Source organism: Drosophila suzukii, chromosome 2L (assembly GCF_043229965.1).
Source record: "Drosophila suzukii chromosome 2L, CBGP_Dsuzu_IsoJpt1.0, whole genome shotgun sequence".
NCBI classification, from domain to species: domain Eukaryota; kingdom Metazoa; phylum Arthropoda; class Insecta; order Diptera; family Drosophilidae; genus Drosophila; species Drosophila suzukii.
Genome location: NC_092080.1, coordinates 19,527,342 through 19,546,933, shown reverse-complemented (window position 1 = coordinate 19,546,933; position 19,592 = coordinate 19,527,342). Strand labels below are relative to the sequence as shown.

The 19,592-nt window shown below is 35.8% G+C and overlaps 1 protein-coding gene across 4 annotated transcripts in view; it reads right to left on the bottom strand.

Annotated features, from left to right (window-relative positions):
- The window catches only part of kuz (zinc-dependent metalloprotease kuz), a 92,027-nt gene extending 73,503 nt beyond the window's left edge, over positions 1-18,524 (bottom strand). For 3 of the 4 annotated variants that reach the window (XR_011603637.1, XM_017089462.4, XM_017089463.4), the window contains exons 1-3: positions 18,234-18,524; positions 16,985-17,484; positions 8,511-8,543 (exon numbers count right to left, since the gene is read on the bottom strand). Coding sequence is in view for 2 of the 4 variants with exons in the window: in XM_017089462.4 (XP_016944951.3) it covers positions 8,511-8,543; positions 16,985-17,048 (97 nt within the window). In the remaining 2 variants the exon portion in view is untranslated. The remainder of the gene's footprint in view (positions 1-8,510; positions 8,544-16,984; positions 17,485-18,233) is intronic. The other variant, XR_011603638.1, reaches the window with a different exon arrangement.
- Positions 18,525-19,592: the final 1,068 nt, after the last annotated feature.

The following is a 19,592-nucleotide window of genomic DNA, read 5'->3' as shown; positions in this document are numbered from 1 at the left end:
GGCAAACGAGTTCTGTGCGCCTCGTCGCCGCTCCTCGCCCTTTTGGCCAACAAAATATGGAAACAACACTGGAGCTGAGCTGTCGCAGTTGGGAGCCCCTTAAAGTTGGGAGAGTCTTTGTGTTAGTTTCAAGTAATTTATATGAATTTTATATGCAATTGCATCAATCTCAATTAAATTGTGCTCGAGGCAGGCAACTCGGGTCCTACGTCCCCCATATACTGCGAAAGTGTGTGTGACATGCAATATTAATTAAGGTTTTTATTTAGGTAATTGCTTTGAACCGAGGCAAACTTCAGGAAGTTTTACTCAACTCAGGTATATGGGCTTGGTTATTGTTCTTCTTGACGTCGTCGATAATGAAAGACATCGTTTCATAAATCTGCTCGTTTGTGCAGTTCATGGGTTCAACGACCAGCCACAGCAGCCACTAAAGTCAATTTGAAGGGCAGTTTCGGATCAGGGAAAGTGCCAGCATAAAGTACACAAGACTCTTCCTTGAAAAACAGCAGCAGCAGCCTGCTGTTTGGGCCCATAAAAAGGTTAAGACGCTTATCCCTATCAATGTCTGGAATGGCAGTCAGTAAATTCATCAATTAAAAGGAAGCATGAATGGATGAGGCATTCAGTGGAGGGGAGATTGAGCGACGTCAGTAAGAAGCGACAAGAAAAATCAATTTAAATGATTACAAATTGAAGGAGACAAATAGTCGGACCAACGTCGGGCAAAGACAAAGATTTCAAGCGACAAGATATGCCAGATGTTTACCCAGAATGCACTGGAAAAAAACTATGTGGTGCGTGAAATAAGTAAACTAACAATCTGAAAGTATGGGTTTCTAACAGGTAGAAGAAACCGCTTCCAGCCCTATGAAGTATATACATAAATTCTTGATCAAAAGAGTTGATCTAGCCTTGTCCGTCGTTCCGTCCGTATGAACGCGCTCGGCGCTAGGTGGCGCTGTTGTTGTGTGCAATCTTGAGAACAGTCACTTTACTGCATGCATATCTCCATCTCCCTCGCACTCCCCTTAGGAAGTCGACAATAGGAATAGCTATTAAAAAAATTCTAAAAACAATATTCCACTGTGTAATTGCTTTTGCCTCAGGAAAACGATGCGCCACGTAAACAAATTTTAATTTTTGTTTTCGTCGTCAGTCATCACCAGGAGCAGAGATGACAAAACAGGAGTGGAACTCACAACCCAATCCCAATCGCAATCCCAGTTGGAAATCCGACAACTCCTCCCCCAAACCAAAATGCACTAACTGACTGACTGACTCACTGAGTCAGCTTCTTCGACAGGCACTTCATCTTTATTTCATGTTTCAGACTTAATTTCTTTTTTCCTTTTTTTTGGAGGGGGGTTTGGATCTCGACAGTTTCAGTTCTGTGTCGCACAACTGGCGAATGCCTGCTCGTTTGCGCCAAGAGAATTGTGGAATTGGAAATCCTCAGCTCCTCCCCACATCTGACACTTTGGATATATCCCGAAGCCTGAGCCGGTTTCACTGCCATTCTATTCTGTTCTGGACGACAACAGAAAATTTCACTGAGATGCGCTTCAATACTTTTTAGCTCTTCCCTGCTGCTTTTCCCCAACAATATTGCCTCTTTTTTATTTTGTTTCAAGTTTCCTCACTTATTTTTTTTTCTGTTTCGTTCAGCTTTGACTGAATAAACAATGGGGAACGGCGGTCCTGAATAATAGATTTTTAGCTTTTGATTGTATTTGGTGGCGATATTTTTCGCAACCCTAAAATGGAAAAACCATAAGCTGCAACAGTCGACGGGCTTAAAAATTAAATTGTTCAAAACACAAATTGAAATTGCCAAGGCGGTATTAACGTGACTTTTGTGGGTGTTTTATTTCCCTTTTTATTTGTTTTTCCCCTTCGTGTTTTATTGGCTTTTCGCAGGCAATCCTGAAAAATTGGCTGATTGCGAAAAATTGTGGGGTTGAAAGGAAATTCGGTGAAAACAAAGTTAAAATTAGAACACAGCGAATGGTTGATTGGAAAAAAATTAAAATCAAAAAAGATATAATCCAATTCAAGGTGCTAAACCAGTTGAATTTTAAATCGATTACGAAATCTATTATTGATGATAAAATACTTTGTAGTATTTAGCTTTAATTAAAAATGGCATGAAAAAAACCTTGCGATAGCAATTCAATTTAAGTCAGTTCGCCACATTCAACGTTTAAAATCCGTTGGACTCCTCTAATTGGATATATCTTCGCTCAGATTAATTTAGTCCATAGCCTTTGATTGTAATTTATCGATCTTTCGAATTCAAACTCTCTGTCCGGGGTTAATAACATGCAGCATAGCACAATGAACACAGCGAATGCTCCATCGAACCGAAAACAGAAAGAAAAGAGGGTGAGCTACAGATTGCCAAACGGACAGCAATGAACGCAAAAACAAGTGGACGATGAAATTGTGAAAATAAAACTCAAAACAAAGAAAAAATACTGTTCCACTTGCAGGAGAAAAACTGCCGCTGTCGAAAAATACATCAACGAAATGTATTTCGCTGAAAATTCGTGTATTCATAATATTACAAAAGCGCTGCACAAATATCTCTCCTCACGCTCTGTAAATATGGTGAAAATTGTGAATTTTGAAACTAAAAACTTGATATCCCTAGAGAGTGTGAAACAAAAGAGACCTCTTTAGTGCAAATGTGTAATTTAAAATACGAAAACTCTTTATCTGCCCCAAAAATACTTTAAAATACCTTCGAATAAGTAAGTAAATATTTCATAAATAATGTATTTCGATGGAAATTCGTGTATTCAAAATATTACAAAAGCGCTGCACAAATATCTCTCCTCACGCTCTGTAAATATGGTGAACATTGTGAATTTTGAAACTAAATACTCATGATATCCCTAGAGAGTGTGAAACAAAAGAGAACTCTTTAGTGCATATGTGTAATTTAAAATACGAAAACTCTTTATCTACCTCAAAATACTTTAAAATACCTTCGAAAAGTTAAACAAAGACCAATATTTCAGTTAATGAAACCTCTTTATACATTTAAAAATATGTGCTTAAACCTTTTTTCTTCTTGGGGAGTTTACAAAATATTCATTTAAAATCAATCAATGATCATTATTTAAAGTGAAACAAAAGAAATCTATTTATTTTCCATGGGTTGGAATTTTTCTCTTTCTTTTTTGCTTGTCTAAAGAGACGGCCTTTGTAAAGACCTTTATTCATTAAAGATGCGTTAACTTATCCCCTCCAGTCGAGACGTCTCCTGTCTGGTGGCCATTATTTATATTGAGCATCCCATACATAAGTCTGCGATTTTCCTTTGATAATTAAGTTGTGTACATTAGTTTGCTTGCGTGTTTGCGACCCACTGCGTGAGGCTATATTCTCCGTTCTGTTCTGGTCGGGTCGGGTCTGTCCTTTTTTACTCGTTTGCGAAGGCGGTCCTGCAGTATAATGCTTATATTAGCAAGCTCGTGTCTGATAACTGAGTTATTCGTGGGCGGGTCATATGGTCCACCCCGTTGGCCATGCCAACATCCTAATTACCCAACATAAAAACGTTTGCTGGCCCACTGCGTGTGCCTTTGATTAGCGTTGGGTAATGAGTTTTCAGATTGTCCTAGAGAAGTTGTCTAGATGGTATTTCCGTACTGAAATGAGACCGCATTTGTGAAGGAAGTGCGTAGGCCAATCATGATTATCTTTATTTTTCTCTATATCTTGATTTTGTATGTATAGATAAAAGCTGTTGATATTATATGTGAGAGCATGTCCTTGTTTGTTAGGGAGTTGGTTTTAAGAAATCTGTATGGTTTTTATATATAAAACAACTCTTAAATAAATTCTTTTCCAATATCTATCTTTCCTCACTGGCTTGTGATACCAATGAACCCGTCATCAAATGGCGGCTTTGAAAGGCTGACAAAAGGACTCATAAAGCGCAAAACCAGAATGTGCCCTGCAATAAAGCGCAATTTAAGAACCCCTTAACAAGGCTATAGATGAAAAAGGGTAGAACAACTGGATTCTGAATTGCAGTCGAAAAAGGCATTATGGCTCGCATTCGGTAATCAATGTTGCCAATACCCCGAAAATCCATTCAATATTACCCAGTCATCGCAGGGCACGAAATGAAATAAAAATCCTGTTGGCTCAAAAAGGGTCCTTTCGGCTTAAACGCGACTGAGCTGCTCGAACAAAAGGATGGGCCAGACTTGGCTGCAGAAGTGAACAATAAAATAAAGTTGATTAAATCCCCGGCGACAAAAGTTTATTAGCGAAAATGCTGGCAACGTGTTTGGGTGAGCCGATTTAGAATATCTACGGATATATCTAGATACCATTTTCCAGTAAATATGTATGGCAAAGAAGACAGAAGCTTATCCGTCGTCTTGTGCCAAACATTTGCCAAACAATGCCAGCAAAACACAGACAGTATTTAAGAATATTAAAAAGCATCTTTACACTTTTCCATATTTTCGGTGAGTTTAGCCTTAAAAGTCTGATATAAACTTTTGATTGATATTTTTATAGAACGGAATATTAGATTATATGTTAAATAGACTTTAATATTCATTTTAATATTCATTATCAAAGTCATTGTATTTTAAGAAGAAACAAAAATGTAACTTTAAATTTAGTACATACACGTTCTAAAATTGAGTATTTGTATTCTCAATTTGAGGATGTACTCAATTTAAGTACAACATTTGTGGAAAAAACCCATGTTCAGAAAAGCTGCACTCATTTTAAGATAAATTACTTAAATTGATCACAAAATTCTAAGCTTGAGGAAATGTTCTTCAATTTCCAACTTGAGAATCAATCTAACATCTAAAGATGTTTGCCTAATAAAATTCGATAAAAGGAAAGCTCACAATTATTTTAAAAAATCCTTAATGAGAATACGTGTTATCATTGCGGTTTTATTGTCTTCATTTTTTTTAGAAACATATTTAATATTTTAGTTTTAAATAATATTTTTTTGAGTTGGCCAGTGTAATCAGGAGCGAAATGTATAGCGGCAATGCACAAATATCGCTCTACGCCGTGCCAACATCCGTTCGCAGCTACTCAGCTCCCAGTTCGCGTATTCCTGTCTAAAAACACAACGGATATGAATATACCCTAAAGCTATCAGACGGCGTAAATGAGCGTGTATTGAAGATAAAAATGGCTGCAAAGCGAGTAAGAACACTGGAGGAGGGTAATACTAGGGGGTTTATAGAGAATGGCAGCGCTCAAACTGCAGCGAAGCACAAAAACAAACAAAACATGGCTAAATAGCAGGATGGTCATGGGAACAGGGAAGGCTATATCCCATTCGCTTTAGCTCCCTTCCAGCACTTCGCATTTAGCTCAAACTCCAGAAATGTCTGCTCTGTCTCTGATACGGGCAAATCTGTTTGCAAAAAGGGGGGAAAATTAAAAAAAAAATGGCAAGTGCACAATACCCAGCAACAGGAAAGTTTTTCAAGCGCAATGTTTGCAGCTCTTTAGTTTGCTGAGTATTGCAATCCGCTTCCCAGAACCACAATTTTTTTTGGTGCATCAAGGAAAGCAGATGAAAATTCGCTGGAAACAAGGAAAATTAAAGCAGTCCAGCGATTATTGTTATGCTGCTTAGGATTAAGAAATTATTTTTCAAATACAGGTTCCACTTACATGCAAGCTAACAAAGCCGCCTACTAACGATTTTGATAGTACGATATATGGAAATTTTCTGTACTAGGAGAAATTTTAAGTTACCCATCTTAGGTAGTTCTATAAATTGGTACACACAGAAAATTTTTACGTTCTCATCTGAATTGAAAATGTTCTTAAAAACAGAACGACATTTTTGAATTTGAAAATGTTTTAATTTTGATCAAATCAAGTTGAATTGGTGGTATTATTATAGTTTTTATACTTATTAAAAATATGTTAAATAAACTCATTTCGTTCTTATATTGAGAACTTAGATACAAAAATGTACTTCCACTTGAGAACGAATGTTCTCAATTCAAGAGCATACTTGAATATTTTCTCTGTGTATGTACATTATTTGACACTAAAGCTAAAAGGAAGAAAGGTACGAAAAAAAGCGGCAAAACTGTGTATATTTTAAATAAAGAGTAATCTTACCATATGTCTTCACATTTTTTATTCACTTTCAGTTAAATCAGCGAAGCGCAAAACTAATCAGTTCGACAAGCAATCATACACATTCGTTTGCATATACTTCATTCACATAACCATTTCATCTTTCAAGATAGTTTTTGTTTTTCCAACCGGCTCTTCCCTTTTTTGCTCCAATTTTTTGCTGTCCATCCGGTGGTGCAATCAACTCTTCATACTCCCCTCATCTGGCGTCCCATAAAAAACTGCATAACTCCAGGTCCGGATCGCGAATAGGGGAAGATAGTCGTATATAGGTCCGCAAAAGAAATAAAAAAAACAAAGAGCAGAAGCTGTTGCACACACTCACTTGAACACTGTGTCGATTGCGTGGGCGTAACCGGGGGGAAATGCTATTAACTGGTCATACCCCACGGAATAGCAAAGTTTTTTCCGCTTTTTTATGACCCCTCGCTTCAAGGCACATGGATATATAGCTAAGCTATTCCATTCCCATTCCCATTTCGATTTTTTTTTTGCCATGTCTAGAAGGCCGCCACATAATCGTATCAGCAGAAGATTTGTAATATGAAGCGGAAGAAATGGATGATAGTTTGTTGGCCGCAGACGGTTTTTTATGTTTTGTATTTTTTGTTTTTCTTTTTTTTAGGTGGAGTGATAAAGGCACATTCATTGTTACACGAGTGAATTTGCAGGGCGATTTATAGGGCAAGGTGTTGTCTACGGTATCAAGAATTTTAAGCTGCCAAAGAACATTGTAAATTGTCAATTGGATTCAACCAAATGACTTCTTAAATTTCTCTCTATCAAAAAAAAATTTTACTTTAACGGAGGAAAGGCAAAGGATCTTTTGTATAAAATACAGTACATTTTTTCTGTATATTTAATTAATTTTGCTTTAAAAAATGTGCATCGTTTTTTATACTTTACGCAAAGTAGAGAAACTATAATAAGTAAGGATCGATATCAAAAAATTTGATTACATTTTTCTAAATTGAACTACAGCCAACAAAAGGAATTCTAAAAAAGCCAACCCACGAATTATATGCAATATTCCTCCAATTTTGTGTGGAAAAGTTAAAGCTCTTGGCGTGCAAGAGCAAAAAAAAGGTCCGAGAAAAGTTTGCTGATTTAACCAATTTTAAAACACACACAAACTCAGACAGGCAAACAGACAGACAGCGTGGAGGCAGACACAAAAAGCCATTCCACTGACCGCAGCAGAAAAAACAACACCCAAACCGATGGAAAAACAAGTAGTTGGGGGGGGGTTGGAGGTCGGGAAAGGTGTGTTTGCGCGACTGTAGCATCTGTAGCAACTGTAGAGCGGCGACCACAGTTCCCTTGGCCAAGTAAAAACTCATCAAACTATATTTTCAATAAATAATGACAATCGACTGGGCGGGGGCGCTACAAAATGGCCGCCATTTTCCACCCATCAACCGCCCAAATGCGCCACAGCTTCATTGATTTTATGCCATTTGGCCAGGAACCACAACCGCTACAAGCATAAAATTGAATCATAAAAAATCGAATACTATGCTATATATACATTTAATACATGTGTGTGCTGCCACGCCTTGTCGTGCTGCCCAAACATTTGCATGAGCGGGAAAAACAAAACGGAATAAAAGGCACTACTTTTGCAGTTCTTCCTTTTAGTATTTTTTCCCTATTTTTTTTTGCCCGTCAGTCAACTGACAAGTCAACGGCGATGCAACCTGCAAAAGCCAAGGGCTACAAAAAAAAAAAAAAAAGGTGACAAAGGTGGAGAAATGGTAGGAAAACGTGGCCGAGATGAGGAAAAGCCCGGGGTTTCGAGTGGCTCGGCGAGTGAGAGTGGGACAGCCTAAACGAATTCTAGAGCTACTCGACGTCGGGCATTTTTCCAACTACTCTTTTTTTTCGACTTCCTTTGTCGGCACATATTATAAATTGCACTACGGGGAGCCGTGCCGAAGTGCCGGCGTGTGAATGGGCCAAATGCGCGGCCCTCTAAAAAATGCACAAATGTGAAAAGATTGAGTTGGAACTGGGGTCTGTCCACTAAGGGACGCAATGCGAAAAGTGCTTGCAGTTTTTCGCCTTTTCAGTTTCCGCGTTTCGGCGCTTTCAATCGTCTAGAATGGAAAACGGTTTAAATGCTTTCAGCATCTTATTCATATCAAGACACCACTAATGATAAACAAAGTGAAATCAAAATTAAAACAAATAACTTTGCTTCACACATATTCAACTAATGTTATGTGGCATCCTAACCTAATGTTTAAATTTTAAATCCAAACTTTTATACAATATTTAAAATTATTTTTATTTTATTTATTTACTTAACATTTTTAGTCATCTCTGAATTTTAGCATAACGCATTAAAATACCAAAGCACTTACCTCTTTTAACTCCAGAAATATCTTTTGCGTAACCTGAAAGTAAAAAGGAAAATTGGCAACTTTAGTTAAAATCATAAGTTTATTAACTGAGTTTTTCTGGTATTTTTTAATATTTTGTTAAAATGTTCAAGGACCAAAATATGCAAGAAACACAAAAACAAAAAAACTTGCAAAGCGCTGAAAAGACCCCTGTTTTTTTTGTTTTTGCTGAAAGGGGGTAACTTGCAGTAGAAAAGACGCAAAAGTATTCAAATTAAAATCAACTCGAGTAAGCAGAGTGCAGGTTTTTGGTGAAGGGCAGAAAAGTGAGATGGGGAGGCAAAATGTTTCCTTCCTGTCAGGCGAAAAATAAAAAATGTACTAAGGGTTCAGCTTTGATTTATTTAAAGGGAATTTTTATAAAAAGTCCAATATCTATCATTTTAAACCGAAAATCAAGGGTAAAAATCAAAATTTATATAGTCTGCTTTATGTCAATTCAATGTACATTTTCATTTGGTTTAAGCCGGCTTTATTCAACATATCCAATATTTAAAACAGAATTATTTGAGCTCACATTTGTATTGACATGTTTGTTGGTCAGGTAAATTCATGCACCAATAAATTTAAGCTAAAAATGCCTTTTTGTAACCCTTTATTTTCGTTTGATTTTCGCAATGTCCTACGCACCATATATTTTGCTATATTATCTGTTGAAATTGGCTGACACGTACAATTAACGCTAAACAAAAATCGTAATTTTCAAAAACATTGCTAGATATTCTGCCCAAAAATTGCAACAATAGAAGTATAATACAAACTGCATGTGTACAACACATATAAATTGAATGTTTTTTTGGGTATATGAACTCAAAATTTAAATAATTTATTGACTTATGCGGGCAATTATGTATATTTAAAATAATATAACAAACTATTCTGTTTAAAAAGAAGAAGACCAATACTTTAAAAGATCCGTAAAAAATATGTCGCATATAAAACTGTTCTCTATTTCATCTCACTATTTCTCCATCTACAGGTATCTATTTATTTTAAGTTCTCTTTGAACTTTACACACGCATTGAGATAGGACATTATATTCAGGCACAAAGCAGACGCCAGCGGCTATAAAACCGTAGGTCTAATAATAGAAAAAAGGCATTTCATTTTTTAATTCATTAGATTTTTATTCCGCCAGCTTTGAGAAGTCAGACAAAGGCAGCTTTCTTTTGTCTCTTCCAGGACATTATTTTTAGCTTTAGGCACATAAACCAAGCCACAAAAGCGGAAAAAGAAAATGTTTCTATGGTGAATTTAAAATTGCCTTGCGAATACCAAGTTAATTTATAGATCTTGATTAAGAACCGCTTACTCAGCGAATTCATAAAAAATACAGATTTCTGAAAGAATTTAATTGACTTATTGTGTTTTGTCTTATTTTGTTTTGATTAGGAACCGCTTACTCAGTGAATTCTTAAAAAAATATAGATTTCTGAAAGCCTTTAGTTGACCTTTTTTGTTACTATCAAGCTTTGCTTATTCCTTTTAGATATTTTAAATACATTTTTTATTTAATGTTATGGGCACAATTTAATTGACAGAATATTATGTATGGCAAATTTGGGGTTAATTTGAAGGGTGGTTTTTTGGTGGTGAACCGCAGGCTGAGCAAAGCATTCAAAAAGGGTTGCAGTTGTCTAATAAATCAAAATCGGCTAACATACTTGTAAAGTTGGTTTTACATAGGTATGGTCAATTATATACCTATAAATCCTACATTATTGAATGTAAGTATATGTATTGGAATACATATATTTTCCAAATTAAGAGCAATTTGCCTGTCCGTAACGGTCTCTTTACGATCATAACAATGGTGAAAATGATTATGAAACTCTACGCACTCTTGCAGGAAACGCCACTCAGATTGTTACACTTTCGTTTCTTTTCATTTCGGTTTCTACGTGCCCCCATCACCCATGACAACCCTGTGTATGGTATATAAATCACATTTAAATGAACTGAAGCATGGATAGTACACCTACCTACCTCTAACATTGCCCATTCATTGACTTAATGGCTTTTGGTCCGATTTTTGTATAATATTTTTTTGTATGCATAAATGTTTGTGCAAACGTACATGTATTTGTAAAATGGTTTCTGCAGGGCAACATTTTATTGTGGACATTTTCAACGTCTCTTTAATTTGATTCCATTCATTTTATTCCGTTCAACAAATCCTAAACCGATGTGCAGACAAATGACCCAACGGTTCGGAATAATTTACTTTTGGTGTATCTATTAATCTGTCAGTTCGACAAAATCAATGCCATGGAATATAAAAGAAGATTAAACTATCAGTGAAGGAGATTTACGAACGACTAGATTTGCGGTTTCGGAAGAGTCTTTCAATACGACTTTTGGGTTTGGACTATAATAAGTGACACAAAAATGAATCTCTTGATAAGACATTTTTAATTAATATTTAAGTCATTAAAATGATTAGGCAAATTGATTAAATTAAGACAGTCTGGTACTCTTATCAACCAGAAAACATTAAAGAACATTTTTATTTTCCTCTTACTAAAACTGTTGTGAAATGTAAACACATTTAGTTCTTATGGGTATGACTTTTAATGCAAGCACAGTGACTTGCAGAAATAACATTTTAAATTTCCACAAACTTACAAATTTTTTAGCATTATACAAATTTTTTTTAAGTGTTTTCATTTTTCTAAATTTTATTCCACTTTATTTCTAGCTATTTTTTTTTTATGCAAATACATTTTAACGTCATTTTTGATTGGGCAAAAAATGCTGACAGTGGCATACCTATATTTCAGCAAAATAAAATGCCTTTTTGATGCTTTTGTGGAATTGTTTAATATTTGTTTGCTGCATATCAATCCAGTTATATTGGCAGGAGAAAAGGAAAAAAGGAAGCATGACATGTGATATATGAAATGGCGAAAAATTGCTGCAACTATTTGCTTTTGCATTTCCAACATGTATAAAGATACACATACACTTTTATGCACAATTCATGTTAGCTGAAAATTTTAAGACCATTTAATAAATTTAAAGAAAAAGGTAGGAAATATAAATTTTTAAAAACCAAAGAGTAAAATGTTTCCCTCTTCTGTAAAAATTCCTTAAGTAAATTATATTGATATTTTTATATTCTTGAGTATATTTTTGATATTCTGTTTCTATGTTTCCCTCTTCTGTAAAAATTCCTTAAGTAAATTATATTGATATTTTTATACTCTTGAATATATTTTTGATGTTCTGACTTTTCTCCCATCAAAATGGATAGCTACCATCTATGAGAAAACTTTACATATCCATGAACATTCCTCTGCATATCTGAATCCCGGAGTGGCAAATGAAATATTTAACCGCACACACGCACACACAACTCTTTTGGCAAAAGTTTGCCTTTATTGGCAGCAATCTGCGTGCGCGGTGTTGTCTGGGATGCGAGTACGGATTGTTTGTGCCCCACAGGCAGGGAAGGACCAGATAGACAGAGATTCCAGACACAGACAGACCCCGAACATAATGAGCGGCATTAAAACTAATGAAAATCAACTTTGGCACACCGACGAAAAACGCCGGAAAAGCCGGGGACTAAAGGGGCGCATCCGCAGGGGGATGATGTTATATACCCACCCCACCACAAAAGCACGCAGCATAAAAATGTCGACTTCTGTGGCAGAGTGGAGACACAATAAAAATAAAAGCGAACGCCGCCCCATCATCATCATCATCGACCTCCCCACAACCCGTTTCCAGTTTTCCACCCAAGTTTAGACGTCGTAACCCCGAGCAACAATAAGAAAATTGCGGGCCAGACAAAGTGGAAAAACGCATAAAGATGAAGACGCAACAATGAGGAAAACGAAAGGCAGAAATCTCTCTAAACCAGAATTTCTATTCCCACAAGATAAGAAGTTGGGATCAAATAAAGAATATACTGATTAAAAAAATCAATCTTTCTAAAGAAAATGTGATTTTAATAATATAAGATCTATAATATGTAATATGATTAATTTTTGAAGGATCTTTAATGTTCAAAGCAGTAGACGCCCATTAAAATAATATATAAGTTCTTTATGCCCAGAAACTTTTGTTGGCTAAACATCCCAGCAGTTATTTGCAGGTTTTCATATTTAATTTATTTAAATGTGAAGGAAAACAGGAGGTAAACGATAGCCAAAACACACCTATTCATCTGCTGGAAAAATATATATATCTGCGGCTAAAAAGGACGAACTGCGCTCCTACATATTTAGGTATATATGCACATAATTTCGTGCCCAAGTCAAATGAATGTGAATCTGCACTTGAATGCGAAAAGCGAATGCCAACACGAAAATGTTCTTTGACTTGGTCTTATTCTCTTAGTTTTCTCCTTTATCTGCGCTTCCCCGTTTTATATTTGTTTGTTTCTCCGTTCGTTTTGTCGGGCTATAGTGTAGTATAGTGTATGTGTGTTGCATGGTGTATGGTGTATCTTGTATCTGTAGCTGCGTCTGTGCATAATGTATCTCCGTCTTGGCGAATCGTTTGCCTTCTGTTTGTTTATGCCTCGCAACTTGACTCGGTGAAAAAAAAGGAGATGAAATGGGGGAAAGAGGAATGAAAAGAAAAGAAAAGTTTTTATGCCTTTGTCTGATGCTCGTCTGTTTGTTTATGTATCCCCTCGTATCTCTGTGGCTTACCGAGTAACTTTAATAATTTAATTAAATTTTACCAACCTCCATGCGAGAAGTCCCGCTTTGATTGTTATTTAGGCCATTTGGCATAATGAGGCAGCATAATTCTCACATAAAATCCAATTTAAGCGCACATTTAGTGGCCAACTCTGGGCTTCCCGATTGAATTAAAGGCTAAACAAACACACATTATTCAGGGTGTCAAAGGAAGCAGGAAGCCCTGATCTTAAATACTCTAGATAGCTTTAGGAGTCCAGAAAAGCATTCCCATGTCTTAAAGTTTATTTTGAAAAACACACAGAGTGATTCACAGCGGAAGACAGAGTGATATGCAATCTCACCCTTTATTAAAAACAAATTTTTGCTTGAGTTATTGTGAGACTGAGTAAAAATTAAAAAATAGATAAAATATTTGAGGACGAAATACGTTTACAATCTTTGTTTATTAATCGTTATTTTATTTTCTTAGTTTATGAAGAATAAAAAATATTAAACAAAATGATTTAAAATTCTTAGTATTTAACTTTATTTTTATGTAAATGGTACAAAATAATACTACGAATTTCCAAAAGGATTAGCAAAAATTAAAACCTAGGTAAAATATTTGAAGACAAAATATGTTTACAATCTTTGTTTATTAATCGTTGTTTTATTTACTTAATTTCGGCAGAATAAAAAACATTAAATAAAATGATTTAAAATTTTTAGTATTTAATTTATATGTATATGGTATAAAATAATACTACGAATTTCCAAAAGGATTAGCAAAAATATCTATGACATTTGAGGATTACGATAATGAATGGCACATATTGAAATGCGCACGCCATAACATTTAAGTCGGTTAGCCAAATGGGGGAAATGGGAAATTGCGAACGCGAGTTTCACCTGCCAGGATAACGACGTTTACTTCGCTTTCACCCTCGGAAAACCCATTTACATTTCTCCGCATGTGTAACGTCCTAGAAGAAGGCAATTTACATCGAGTCACGCCCTTTCATTAAAGCTACTCATCAATTTGAAGTGCCATGCGCTTCAGTCGTTCAACAAGCTTAAGGGATTTATTCACCGCATGTACATTCGCATATAAATACGTGTATGTGTTTTGTTTTATATATTATATTTCATTTATTTGGTTGCCACTCGGCGAACAATAAATGTCAGTCGCATGCCTGGCGACTTGTGATAGTAACACACTCACTTTGCAATGAGAGATACAAATGTAGCTGGCAGATACGACAGCAAAAATAGGATAAATGCGTATATCATCTGGGTGGGATTTTCCAAATAAACCATACAGTTTTTGGGTCATTTCACCCGTTCATTATGAAACAGCACGAACTTCTTCGTCCGCCGCGGTCACGTTGTCATCTCTAGTTTTGGTTGGTGGCTTCATTATTTGTTTGTTTACTATGTTGCACTTGGCACGTACGGGAAATAAAGCAAAGGAAAATTGCATAAATGCCCGGGCAAAGTGTCCATTGTTCTGGGCCCTATCATACTTCCATATTCCCCCCACAGCCCCTCTAACCACATCTCATATATGATTTATGACAGCTTTTTGTTTGGCTGAAATTATATTTGAACGAACTTTTAGTCAACAGCTTATCAATAATAATAATAAAAACCAGAAAAAGCCAGATGTGACTCTAGAAATTCATTTCACTTGTGAGCGGAATATTGAATCTTAACTAGACTACTTTTTTTATTTTATCATAAAGCCAAAATGAGATAAAAACGAAACCAAACAGATGCAGATAAAGTTACGTAAAACAGTAGCCGCAATCTTAAGCTGAAACTGAGATACAGATAGAGTATCTTTATCTTAATTCCCAGCTGTATCTTGTTTCTGTATATAAAAACTGTTGCTCTCGAGAATACTTTTCCATTTATATATCTTTCGCTTCCGCTGCTTGTTTTTGTGGTAGCAAAATATTTCTCCGATAGCTGTTGCATATTTATTTATATAATTTTTTATTTTGAATCTTTATATGTTTGCTGCCCAGACAGATAATACCGAGACATTGACCTTTTTTCGCCGAGACTAAGCGCAATTTTTCGTTTCTTTTCTTCTCTATTCAGCTTGATTCTCGGCTCTGGGCTCTCAATTCTCGGTTCTTGGGGCTCTCGTTCTTTGTTGTCAGATTAGCCGGCCAAGTGGATAAACCAGTTTTCGTTTCTGCCACTCTGCCGTCTTCTTCGCCGTCTGATTCTTGGCCCTCCATCTCTGTGTTTTGTCCATGTTCATGTTGCTTGACTTTGGCTAATTAGCCAAGAGTGGATGTGGTTGTTTTCCTGTGCTTGTGAGCCATGCCCCGCCTCGAATTTCGTAATGTTGAACTAAGGAAAATCTTGCCAAGCAAACAAATTAGTTAAAGTGGCGAAAAAAAAGTCACACGGCTTATCAAGGTCTTTAAATTTGAACTTTTATTAAATTGTGGCAATTTATCTTACATAAATAGGCATCCAAATATTTTAATATCTTTAAAACGCAAAATTTTTATAGTTTAATAATAGTATGTTATGCTTTAATTAAATTGTTAATATTTATCTAGCATAAATAGACATCCAAATATTCATATATTTTTAAAACTCTGTCTTTTTAAAGTTCAAAAATGGTATGTTGTTTCAAAAAATTGGGTAAATCCCCCTTTCTCCACCTTAGCTGACTATTTCACAATAAAAATGGATGAGTCCCCAGAGGCAGAGGTTTACTCAGGTTTTCATGACTCACCTCAATGCTTTCTACCTTTTTCGCTCTTTCTGCTTTAACAATGGATTTGCCTTGTAGAAATAAATAAGTAGAATCTGAATCTGATACATACATGTAAATGAGTAGCTTACTTATGTGAAAAGTTTATATATAAAGTTATGGGAGTCATGTGAATTGGAAACCTTGGCACCTGCAAGTGAGAATAAAAGTAAAAGGCAACCAGAGACTGACAGCAAATACTCTGAATCGTTAGAAGAATTATAAGTTCTGTAGATTCACTTGAAGTGACAAAAGCGAAATTAAATTAATTACATGAGCAACCCCATTTGTTTAATAACCAAATACCCCCGAAGGAAAATAGTTGGGGGGAAAAAGCCGAGATACAATTACCCAAATTGTCTACTAAAATTATAAGAGTACCTCCGGTTGCTCCACCCTTAAAATAATATCCTCCCCTGAAATCCTTCTCTCGTCAATTATCCCGGCAAAGTACGTAATTATTTTTGTTGCTCCAAGGGTTCTTGGGTGAAAATGTTAACTTTGTTTCCGCCTGATTGAGCATTTCTTTCAATGTTATTGTCTATGGGTCATTTGCAACTCCCTTGTGTTGTGTTTCATTTTAAGCTCTGATTATTGTGGTTTCTTTTGTTTCTTGTGTTTCAAGTGCATAGTAAAATACTGTAGCACTTAAATCATAAAACATTTTTAAGGAACTCGAATTTTTTACTAGCCTTTGTGGATGTATTTTGAACGTTGGCAAACAAACCAGAAGTATTTTTATAGGTACATAAATACAAAACATATATTTATAATTGTTACACGTATCATTTTCGAATAATTAAATTCAAATTATCAGTCAAAAAGTTATGGAAAAGTTGAAAATTAGAGAATGCACTGCATCAACAGTTTATAAAAAAAACTCAATTGCAATTTTTTCTTTCACTAATAATTTAGATATATTTAACGGAAAATCATGAAGAAAAGAAAAAATTAGCTTTATTGTAAATTGCTAAACAGATAGTTTGTTAGCTAATCGCAGACTCAAACAAGATCGTTTCGAAACTTACCATTTACGATGATGATGAAAATGATCGATACGAATACAATGTTGAAAATACATTTTGATGACATTATATGCGATGGGGATCCAACGTGGATGGTGTTCGATTAAACAGAATTAGCACAAATTTCTGTTTGTTTAGTTTTTTTTCGGGGGTCGTTGTTTGGTTTTAATAACTTTAATAATAATTTCCTTTTGGCAGTAGTTGGTTGCGTTTCTGGGCACCTCACGCTCCACTCTTCGCGGCTTTTTAATCAGAGCTCTGCACTTTCCATGCCATTTACAAATTTAGCACTTTTTGCATGGGCCATAAAACTTCGCAGCACTTTTTCGCACGCACGAATTATTTTCGCTATTTTTTCCACTTTTTTTTGGGCTCTTGTCACGTACACTTTTTTCTTTATTTTTTATTTTAATCCAATATTTTTACGTTAATAAATTAAAAGCGAAAATAAAAAATCAACTTATTATATGTTTATTTTCTGTGTTTATTCACTGGATGTTTTTCTAAAGGTAAAATAGAAAATATTATACACTGGCACTTTTTCTTTTTAATAATTTCCCGGTAAGAAGTAAAAAAATATACAAATTTCTGTTTTATATATAATTGTTTATGTTAATTCTGTTTCTATACATTTTTGTAAGAAATCTTTTTGAGTCACTGGATTTTTTAATACTTTTTATGAAAACTAGTTTTCTTGCGAAAAACCAAAACAAAATTGAAAGCAAAAAGTATTAAACAAAAACAATACAAGCAAACAGAAAATCACAACAGAACGGGTCTTGGCCTCTCGCTCGCACTCGCACAAAGGCAGTGGGCAAGCGCAAAGAGGAGAGCGAAGAGACAAATGCAAACAGAGAGCGAGAGAGAGACAGCTGCGGCGCAAACGCAACGAAATGCATTAAATTAATTATTGTTGCTTTTAGGACAGTTGTTGTTGCCACAATAGAAACAAATCGATATGTTTACAAAAATGTTTGAAATAAATAAATAAAACATTTTGGTAAATCTTTTAATTTATAACACTTGAAGATTGTACTATTTTGTTAAGCTAATTTAACCATGTTTTTTGCATGTTTACTTTTTTTCGAGCCTCTTTGTCTCCTTCCTTTCCTCTCTATCTCTCTTTTGTGTTTTCTTCTCCGACTGCCTCTCCGTCCTGCTCTCTCGCGCTCTCTCTTCCGCTTTGTGTTGCGTTGCCCGTAAATTAAATGCGTTGAAATGCAGCCATTTTGTCTCCGCAATTGGCACTCACTTGAACTCCCGTCGAATTTTCTGTTTAGCCACAATTCTCAATTGGCCAGAAACGGGGGCATTTTATTTGATTAGCTCGCACATTTTCTAGGCCCGACTTGGCGATTTATTTATTTATTTATTCGCTCACCCGCTCGCACACCCACACACACGCACACTGGCAAACGCACGCACGCACACCAACGCAGCGAACACGCGTCTAGCGATTTTCCGACTTTCCGACTCCCACGGCGTTCCGAGATCCGTTACAAAGAGATACGCGTCCAACTCGTCCAACTTTTTTTTTGAAACTACCCGTCTTACAACATGTATGTATTTAGTGGGACCAGTCTCCGTTGCTTGTTTTGTATGTATTTTTTGTGAACCCATCAGCGGTCCTACTATCGCTGTGTTCCGTTGGTCACACTAAAAATATTCATCCGATTGCTGCCACTATCGCATGCGAAAGGCATTAGTGTATTTTATTTAAATTATGTGCTTGATTATTTTATCATTACGTTGTAGAAAGTATCATCTGTTTGGAACAAGAGCTGGAAAATATCGCGTCAGACATTAATGGGGAACCGCCACGTTAAAAATTTCTCAATTGGTCTTTAAAAAATTTTTAGGTAAGGAGGAGCAAGGAAAAAAGAACAACAAAAAGAGGAGGGATACACTTGCCTATATCACTCCCATATACTATGGAAAAATAATAGAGAAGTGCCCACCCTACTATGATCCTTAGGATCTCTGGGAGCTACTCCTGCCCTCGTGGTGACGGTCAAGCCAACTAACGGACGAAACACAGATAGAAGAATTGTTGGAGGACTGGCGGAGCAATCTTATATATAGCAGTTATCACTAACTTTTAATATTTTTGGTTATGAGAAAGACCTTGCTTTTATTGGACCCCGGACCTGGTCCGAAAAAGATTCGACGTGTGTCAAATCAGTACTCGAGAGTTTCAGCAGTATAGGGATAGATGGCCGACGATAGCCCGAAGTAAGTCGAAAAAATAGCAAAGGCCGGGCCAGCCGGACGTGCAAATTTAGTTCTCTAGATAATTAAACGGATTACAACTCAAAACTGAATAAAATTTGAACGCTAGAAATGATTTCGCAAATGATTTCTTCATTTCTATCAGCAAATTGATCTAGAATGAGATTCCCATTCAGGCAAGCGTATTAAAAATTGAATAGGAAATGTTGTTGTGACGCCACAAGAGTTTCCACTAGTTAGAACCTTATGGACCCTTTTAGGCATTTGTAACACATTCCTCGCATACGGTTTTATGAGTATATTATATTTTTAAGCACGAATTTCGGGAGATTATTGCGCCTTCAAATGGCTTCTTTTTACATAACTAATGTACGTTTTGGTC